The 10,000-nt window shown below is 48.3% G+C and overlaps 1 protein-coding gene across 4 annotated transcripts in view; it reads left to right on the forward strand.

Annotated features, from left to right (window-relative positions):
* The window catches only part of LOC129193587 (transcription factor COE3), a 105,160-nt gene that overhangs the window by 56,217 nt on the left and 38,943 nt on the right, over positions 1-10,000 (forward strand). For all 4 annotated transcript variants that reach the window (XM_054797818.1, XM_054797819.1, XM_054797821.1 and 1 more), the window contains exon 8: positions 7,744-7,825. In XM_054797818.1, coding sequence (XP_054653793.1) covers positions 7,744-7,825 — 82 coding nt within the window. The remainder of the gene's footprint in view (positions 1-7,743; positions 7,826-10,000) is intronic.

A 10,000-nucleotide genomic window follows, 5' to 3' on the forward strand; every position in this document is an offset into this window, starting at 1 on the left:
CATGGAAAAAAGTTAAATGTATATTAAAATAAAATCCCAATTGATTTTGTCACTACAGTTGATAAAATGTAATCGATTCATTTTTCAATGTTGACAAAACAAATCTCCATCTTTTGGAAAAACTGTAAAAAAAAAAAGAAAAGACAATTGATCGATCATTTACTACTAGATACAATATTCTATAATTTTTTTTTTAAGTTGGCAAAAAAAAAAACTAAATTTTTTTGTGTCCACTAAGCGTAGAAAGAAAATGTTGAAATCAAATAATTGATGTGTAAATTTGCCCCATACTTGGATATTTTTTTAATGTTGGAAAACACATTCCATCTTTTTGCAGTTTAAACATTAAAAAGGAATACATACATAACGTCTAGTATGCGTAATTTAAAACAATCATATTTCTCTCCTAATATGTCATAAATCCTCGCAGGCGGACACACTCTTATTTTAAAAGGTTTTATGCAGCAGATATTTTGTCCCCTCCCTAATATCTACCCCACCTGTGACATGTTTGTGCATGTTTTCATTGCAGGAATATATAAAAAGGAATATATAAAAGCGCTATAGAGGGCTGCTAACCTAAGTAGGATTCTGTTATGTCCGTGAACGTTGCATGAAACGCGATGCATCAGCCTCGGTGGAGGTCAGACAGCTGATCTTGTTACTTTCCCCCATCATCGTGCGCTATTTGTGCATCAATATTTTAACAACATTCCTGAATATTATGTTGTATCAACGGCCGCGGAGGATCCCCCCCCCACACTCCTACTACGAGAGACTGAATCGTGCAGAATTATTGATGTTTCTTTGTCCCATTACATTGTGTTCAAAGCGGTGGCGTAAAGAGAAGCCGAGTAAAACAAAGAGCAGCGTGCAACAGTACACAGCCTCAGTAGCATCTCCATGCGGGGGGATCGGGAGAGAGCTCGGGGCTAAAACATGCAGTGTGTGGTGCGCCAGGAAAAACACACACACACACACACACACACCCAAAACGGCGAAGAAGCCCGAGTCCGGCGTTGGCCCGTGATGGATATTTAGCAGCAGCCTTTTGTTTCATCGGTGACAGTAAACCTGCGCTGAAGCCTGCGAGGAGCGGGGCCTTGACGTGCAGCCGATTGTGAAGACGAGCCATTCTCTTAAGTAAGAGACTAACAGCGTCCAGAGAGAGACGGAAACGGGAGGTGAGAAGGATGAGTGAAAGTAGACGAGAGAGAGAGGCGCTCCCGTAATGAGTCCTGCAGCCACGGAGTAAATGAAGAGGGATTGACAGAATGAGGGATCCTCAAGTGAAATAATGTCAATGCCACTCTGCCCATTAGAGAGGAAAAGGGGGGGATGGCGGAGGCGGGGGTAAAGAGGGATGAATGGAGGGACACAGCTACATCTACAGGGCGAGCAGGAAGCGCATCAATTATTTGTGACACCCCCTCAGCGCACGCAGCACTGAAAAAAGTATGAAACAACAAAATAAAGTGACAACAGCGAGCCAATAAATTCTCACGCCTCCGACGCGGAAAGGGTTAATCTCCCAAAGCCAATAAGGTGGGACAGCGAGGCGCTTGTTCGCTGATAAAGAAGCGATAGGATCTGCTCGGGGGCTCGCTCCCCGGGCGCTTGTACGCGAGGTAGAGCAAATATTGTTAATGTGCTGCGGTTCGCTCGGGCCACGGCGAGAAAAACAGGAGGCGGCGTCGGACGCAAACGGAGGCCCGGCCCGACCCGACCCGGCCTCCCAGGCTCTTTCAAGCCCACTCGGCTGCATAGATTAAGATCTCCAAGTGTCTCCAGTTCTTTCTCTTCCTTGTCACAACAAGGATCTGAATGCAGTTCAGTGGAGTGCCTAATAACGGAGCAGTAGGTAAGCAAGGCTTGACATTAAGACCCCGGCGTTTTGGAAATCCGATACGCTATTGACCCACACGCAACTATCTCAGCGCGGAGATCCGGTGTCAGCAGATTGTAGCGCGGTGTCGGGGAGCTGTTCCTCCTGTAACAGGGGCCCATTGAGTCTGGGAGGCAGCTGGGACCGGGGCGGGGCCCGGTGATCGATACTCCACCAGCCTGCAACGGATGACCTCACTGTCATGGCTGCCGGCTGTGGACACTGCATGCTAGTCATTAGTGGCGGGAGCTTAGCCTTGTCAATAGCTGACTGCTATGGATACTTGGCCCATCTGTCGGCGTATTGTGTTCTCTTTCTGGGGGAGAATGATACTTTGGGGTTTTTTTTAAACGTCTTCCTTACATTATCTTTATTTGCCCTCGTCATCAAATCAAAGAGGCGGACATTTATGCATGAGTGACATCGACCCGGCAATTAAGTTGGACATTGAAATGAGAGGAAGCCCTCATCACCTCGTCTGTTTGTTTTTCCCCACTCTCTCCCTCGCTTTTTTTGGTGTGTGTTTGATGATAGGAGAGGGCGAGCTAGAATTAGGGCGATGGGTCTTCCTTTGAGTGTCAGCCTAAAATGATCAGAGTAAAGATAAGAGGGTCTAGCAGCCCTCAAATCAGTCAAAGTGCCAAAGTCGGCCTTTTTCTCCTCAATTACCGGCTGGCGTGTGAAGCCAGGGAGTGGAAGGCGCCGAGCCTGCTGCATTACTAAAGAGACAATCTATTTCCCCTTTGACCAGAGGGAGAGAAATCATTATGGCATGATTAGTAGCTTCGGCAGCGGGCGAGCATGGAGGTACGACGGCACAGACGCATTAATTGCCACAGACTGAGGCGCACGGGCAGGATTGTTCTAATGTTGATTTGCGGGGCGGCGTGACTGGCAGTCAAGACATAAAAGCTGATGGCAGCTCTTCCTTTGCTCGGGCGGAGAGGCTTGATGTCTGCGTGGAAGTCTTTGTCTTAGGCTGCGTTCAAGACCAAAAACCTAAAAAAAAAAAGATACTTTGCTACTATTTTCATATTCTGCTATTTTTACCAGGTGCGATTTCACAAAAAGCTTCTAAAATGTACTTTTACAGGGAACATTTGGTGCCATTCTGTTTTTAATTCTCATTTGAATTCATTTACACGGGGGTGACATTTACCAGAGGATATTCATGTTTAAACAATGCACCAAATAATATACAAATACCCAAAACATTTGTTCCTCGTGACCAAAAATGTCCCATTGAAAACCAAAAAATGCCATTTTTGGTCCCATGTTTATCTTAAAATAAGCTAGTGCAACATTTCCATTTGGACTATACTGGCTTTTCATTGAAAATGCTCCTATTTGTCCACCAGATGGTGCTACATTACCCCATTCAAAGCATGCAGCAACATTTCTGCAGGAGTAAAAATACACACAGTAATTGCTCGGTTATTGCGGTTAATTGGCTCCGTGACGCGGGAAAGCAGGATCCCTTCTTTATTCAGGAAATATTTTTATAGTTTGAGCAGAGAAAAGCTGTAAAAGCGCTTTTTAACATTATTAGAGCCCTCTAGACACGAAGTAACACGAAGTAATATCGTAGACACCATTGAAGACCTCCTAGGGGAGCAGAATGGGTGGCGGACAGGAAGTGACGTTGGGGGTTCAGAGTTGACTTTTGACTTAGTAACCCCCGTTATTATCCTTCTGATGTTACTGTTATTGTGCCTGTTGTGAGATCATTGAAACCTGCAATAAAAGCAGTCTGGTGCTTGTCTCACCAAACAATTACTGACACCTAGTGACCAACGTGGAACACTACATTCAGTGGTGGTTTTAATGGTTTTAATATTCGTATGTTGGTGCATTTAGCCAGCGTATCTCGGCATATGTTGTTTGTGCTAACAATACGTCATCGGCCACAAAACAGCAATGATTGATTCATGAAAACATTGTTGAGAAACCGCGATAGAGCGAGCGATGTTTGAAGTGATGACTGCATGTGTGTAATAGATGGAATTCATGTGTATTACAGTACGTGTATTTCAGGGTGACGTACTTTGATATTTTTACAGCAGTTTTTGGGACGCCGACGTTTCTTGTCGTCGGGGTCAAACGTGTGAGCTTGTTTGACGGACCTGTTAGCCATTTTCGCTGACATATTTGTCAGTTCCGCACGAGACTAGTGCTGTCCTATCTAGTCATACCGGAGCCGCCCTACCCAGTCTTTGAACATGAACCGACAAGAGGCGAAACGTCTTGTAAGACGACCCGAACAGTCCAGTTGCGATCCATTCAGTGCCTCGGGTGTTTGCTGTCATTGGAACGCTGGTCTGTGTTTTGGGTCCACGTAGCGTTTTAGCATTTGAGCGCGCACCAGAGTTTGCTTGCAGGCGGACCAAGACCCGTCGCTGTTCGCCGTGGTCGATGGCGTTCACCAAATGAAGTGTACTAGCAGAGCTTTGTCTATCCTACACCCCCCCGCTTTTCTCCGATGGACAGCACCCCGCCCCTTCCCGCACTTCTCTCCCTCACCTCCAACTGATAGCTGCCTCAGCCGATTATTTCATCCAGCGCGGTCCGCTGAGAGCCTCCTCTGCCGGCTTTGGAAGAGCTTTAATTAGCCATGTTAATATCCCCTTCATTGGCCTTAATATCACTCAACACCTTCCTCCATCTCGGCGGCCACCAGGGCCCCCCTGTCCTGTCAGAACAGCTGATTATTGAGAAGGATAGCTTTAATCAAACCTAATTGCAGTTCATTCTTTCTCTCTATCCCCCTTTGCCCTCCATTGCCAACATCTAATGGCAGCGACGACTTGATATCCCATTAAAAAACAATTAAACAAGCTCCTTTTGTCTCCGTGCGTGCCAAAACACGAGCACAAACTTCTGTAGATATTTAAGAAGTAAAAGAGAGGGAGCGAGACGGGCCCCGGTCTTAATTGCTCTCCTTTCCACCGAGGACCAATTTGCGCCGCGCTCACGGAGAATCTTAACCAACTCCAACATAATGGATGCTATAGGACTGGCGCTGCGGTGGACGATGAAAATTAAGCTTATCTTTTTAGCGGCGGAATTGAGCTTAATTGCCTTCATAACAGTAAACATAAAGGAGGCGCTTTATGAGCGGGCGCGTGCACAATTTCTCCGCCTTTATTGCTTTGTTACTTTTGCAACGCGGTGCGGTGCAAAAAGAAAAAGAAAACAAGTAGACCCGAAAAGTCCAACTCTGCGAGCAATGTGTTTGTTTTATGAAGTCGATGCATTGTTTGGCAAATGTATTCCATCTCCGGCTCCCACATAAATTGTGCCCAAACGCGCAAACGCACACTCCCAATCTGTACGAGAGGCGACAGACAAATAAAAGTCGTATTTCAGGTCTGCTTTCCGCAGATGTCTGCTGCTCTACATTATGACTCTTTGGGGAAATAAAACCAGGGTCAGGGAATTAGAGTACATAATGGTCATTTTGATGATCAGCCAACAGATGCAACCCCAAACACGGTCAACACAATCAAGTGAAATGCCCTAATGACAAGTCGGCTTCTTTATGGCCTCGCCACACGCCGACAGGCAATCAGCATCCTGGCACGGGTTAAAACCTCGTCTATTGATGTCCGAGCCGCAGCTCCTTGGGAAAATATTTTCTCACCTCACCTCTCCCCCCCGCCCGGCGACTCCGAGGTACAGGAGTCTATCGTGGAGCGCTTCTAAATGAGCGCGCCATGCGTTAATGCAGCCGGGGTTAGAAGGGCCATTCCGGAGTCTGATTTATGGCCTGGCGGGCCAAAACCAGAAGTCTTAAGCGTTGTCGTCTCTCAGGCTGCGCAAGCCGAATGAAGCGGTCCACGCTGCAATTTATGGTCATCCGACGAGCCGCCCGCAGAAACGATGGAAGCCACAGCGTTGTGATGCCAACGCAACACGAGGGGCAAAGCAGACATCTTGGCATTTCAGTCACGACACTGCGGCCGCACGCTGCTGTTTGTTCCGTCGTGTAACATCCCTAACGGTCCCCGGTCCCGATCTGAGGTGCGGCGAGAGGCTTTATCAATAAATTCTTGAGAAATCCGAGTGAGCTAACAAACCAGCCCGGCCCAGATCTCACTCAGACGTGACATTTGTTCAGAGACGATTAGCCAGGTTGTAATTTGTGGCGTAATTGCCTCACCCACCCACAAGTGCACGGGTGTGTGTGCATGCGTCACGCGTGCATCTGCGTGTGTGTTTGTGTGCGTGTGCGTGTGTGTGTGCGTGTGTGTGTGTGTGTGGCATACGGCGGTCCCAGGAGTGTCCGCCTAATTGCCTGACAGGACTATAAGTTTTGTGGCGCGCTCTCACCTTGTTAGGTCCTTTATCCCTGATGCTCTTCAAACAAGACCTGGTCACAGGTGGGCCTCATTTGCTTCCCTATTGAACAGGAGAACTTTAATTGCACAGGGGTGTCCTGGGATTAAAGAGGCGGGCGGAATATCAAGTGACTTTCTGTATGTTAGCGGCAGATGGGTGTCGGGAAGGACCCGTGAACTCAGGTGAGGCGATGACAAAGAGACTGATGGGCTTGGTTTTGAGGGGATAAATAAAGGATCGATTTGAATGGATGCTGTGGACGGCTGTGATTGACTCACTTTGCAGTGTGTTAGCTAACTTAATGAGATGGAATACACCACCTGTGTTAAAAAGGCGCCTTCACAAATATAATAAAGCTCGGGTTTGCCACAGAATGTCGACTATTGTGGTTGAGTTTACTGCATCGCAGTGAAATGTTTGTAGTTGGGGTTCTTTACCGAGCGATGGCGGCACACTGCTTTCTTCTTATCCTGTTTGTCCGTTAACGATGGAAAAGGCTTTGCAAGCTCTGGCTTCTCCTTAGCATTACGGCTAGCCAAAACTGTCGACAGAGCAGACACGTGACTATCGCCGGGCAGTAACATTCCTAAAGTCTGCGCCTCACGTAACCCGCCTGCTTCACAGTGCCCGCACCGGGACTCCGACACAGGACCTTCGGAATGGGAGACGAGAGCGTTGACCGTTCGGCCAAATGCCCGGGCTGTCGACCCAACATTCAGTGCAGCTCTTAAGGCCGAGGGAGTGAGGTGTTACCAACGTACACGTACATCCGTTACACTTAGAATGATCGTCAACGAACAATACCGTTACTAACACACCCCTGTCGAAAAAACACGAGTAACTGACACAAGGCTTGCTCCCCCCTCCAAACCCACCCGCCATCGTTCACTCGCAACACAACGCAGGTTTAAGCGCTTATGAAAGTGTCAAATGTTGAACTACTCACCTCTGATGAATGATAATGTGAGATGAAGGCTGGGTGGCAGCGTCGGAAAAGGTTGGAGAGAAGTTTCGCTTCAGCTTTGGCTCATGCAAGTATGGTGCGTTCAAGGACCGCCAAACAATCTGTGCCAAAATCAGTGAAGCATAAAGACCAGGGATGGGCGTGTGGACTTGGTGGCATACATGGCTACTCACACGAGAATCAATGAGTCACGATTACGCTCCAATTAGCAAATCATTATGTGCTTACGGTGAATGAGATGCGTTTTCTGTGGAAAAGGGCCTCCTTTCGGAGGAAAAAACAGTTTGACCACAAATGTGCGAGCATGCGGGGATCCGCCGCACGTGTTCCGTTGAAAGCTCGCCCCTTCCTTCTTCTGTCACGCTGGACCGGGTGATCAAAAACCAATGCAAATTTGAATAAGTTGTGGGGGGGAAGAAACCCCAAACCACCACATCCTGGGTTCAACTGAAGTGTTCCGTACTGGAAGCGTACTGTAATGAACCTCTAGCGCTGTACGTCATACAAATGTGACACACCTCATGCATTTTCCTCCTTTTTGTGTCCTCTCTTCCAGATTCTTCCTAAAGTTCTTCCTCAAGTGCAACCAGAACTGTCTGAAGAATGCAGGGAACCCACGAGACATGCGCAGATTCCAGGTGACTGAAATCCACTTCACACGTCGCGTCCGCCTATTTCGCTTTCGCGCCTTCTTCTGGAGACAAACGACGAGGGCGTGCAGATAAATCAAGTGTACAGTCGCACACGTGAATCTAATTCTATTATTGGCACTGGGGGAGGCGAAAACAAGAAAAGAAATGAAGAATAAAAACACAGGAAGGGGATTTGGTGTCCTATTCGCTCCGGACGGAATATTTCTAAGGGGAATAGCGTCTGACGCAAATAAAGATGTAGGATTTAGAGGTGCCATCAATTGTCTTCCTGACAGCTTTCTGAGCCTCAGCACAGAGGGAGGGGTGGGTGGGACCATCCCAGCACATGTAACAACAGCGTTAACTCAGGATCTGTCCGCCAGCGGAAATTCATACCTGCATGTATGCGCGAGCACACCCCCCCTCGCTGTGGCCCCCCCCCCCCCCCCCCCCCCACTCCTACAGGCCTTGCTCACATATGTGCACACTTAAGCCGCCAGCGAAAAGCACTTACAGCCCCCATATGAAAACCATCAGCGTTGCGGGCAGGCAAAATGTGGCGATTTACACCGAAAGGACACGACCACCGAGCGCTTTTACTGCTCCTCCCGCCCGTCCCGCTTCTGATGTGTCAAGTGGTTGAGCCTTGAAATGGTCGTTGCTAATTGCTTTATCCTAACGCGCATCCGTCCCGCCCACACGCCAGACACGGGGAGAGTTTAGCGCCTTAACTTGTCCCGTCCAGGAGGAAGCTGAGACATGAAAGAGACAAGCCAAGGGTGTCCCGTCCTCCTGCCTCCTCAGATATTCCCCCAGGGTGAATGTGGACTGATGCATGACAGACGCCAACGTCTCCTTTCTGTGTCAAAGGCCTGGCAAGAAGACACTTTTTCTGGGGGAGAAGCAAAAAACCCTTGTCTTCTGTCCAGCAGTTAAGATCGCACTTTTCCTCCCAAATCGATTTCCCAGATGCTCCTCCATAGGTGTTTCTTTCTGGCCAAACTTGTGTACTCTGCATGCCTTCAACTCCACTTATTACCCCCAAAAAGCAGCTGGAGGCCAGAGAGGGCCCAATCCATCATCCTCAGCTTGGCCCAGCTCTGAACCTGCTCCAAAGAATGGAGCTCTTTCACTTCCCCTTCTCCCACAACCCCCACCCCAAGTCCCAAAAAACTAAAGCGCCCCCCTAAATTCCACCGCCGCAGCGAGGTCACTTACCGGCGAGGTAAAACCTGAGAGGGGCTCTCCGTTTCCGGCTCAGACACACTTTGGCCATTGACATGTGGCCTCGCTGCGTGGAGATGTGGTGGCTGCGAAAACAACAACAAAAATAAGCATTATGAAATATGGAGTGTGGTTTGGAATCCGATCCTAGCAAAATGTTTGCTGAGTGATGCCAGGAGAGCACGCTTCGGCTGCTAATGACTCCAGTAATATTTTAAAAGGGGGGGGGGCAGCCCCACTCCACCATCTTCAAATAGATGCTGATCAATAACTGGGAGCTTTGAGCCGTGACGACAGTCGGCAGAGTGGCTGGACGGAAATGTGTTTTGGAGGCTGAAAAGTCAATGAGCTGCACGCAAACGCAGACAGTGGAGGGGAAGACGGGGAAGAAGGGTCACGCCACGCGGCCAAAAAACACCACTGCAAGGCTGCCATGCATGGGCACACTGGTCGGGGTGGCTGCAGCATTTCAAGGGATTTTTTGACATAAAGTTGTATGACACCCCCATCAGCAGCGCAGGTTGTGGCTAAAAACACGTTCACCGGCTATCATGCGCATTGTGGCCAATCAGAGGCCTGGAAAAGCAACACCACCTTCCTTGACGTGCATTTCAACAACCGGTGTTGTATTTGATGCAGATCATCTGCAGCCAGTCATGAATATTTCATTTGATGTACTTATTATTAGAGATACACGATATCAGTGTTTTCAAACCGATAACAATAACTTTCTGCTTCTCAAGACCAACATGGTACCGATAACTTTAGTTTTTAAAATCGATGTAAGTGTAGTTAGTGCACACCCGGAGGTGAGAAGGACAGGAACTAATGAGGATTTGTTGATTAGTCCTAATGAAATATGACATCACTGCTACCAGGAGAACCACAGTATAGAGGGGGAGGAGCCACCTGCTGTGGCCCAGAAAGGTGCACTGTATTCGGACACACGCTCCGAGC

This window comes from Dunckerocampus dactyliophorus, chromosome 14 (assembly GCF_027744805.1).
Source record: "Dunckerocampus dactyliophorus isolate RoL2022-P2 chromosome 14, RoL_Ddac_1.1, whole genome shotgun sequence".
Taxonomy (NCBI): Eukaryota; Metazoa; Chordata; class Actinopteri; order Syngnathiformes; family Syngnathidae; genus Dunckerocampus; species Dunckerocampus dactyliophorus.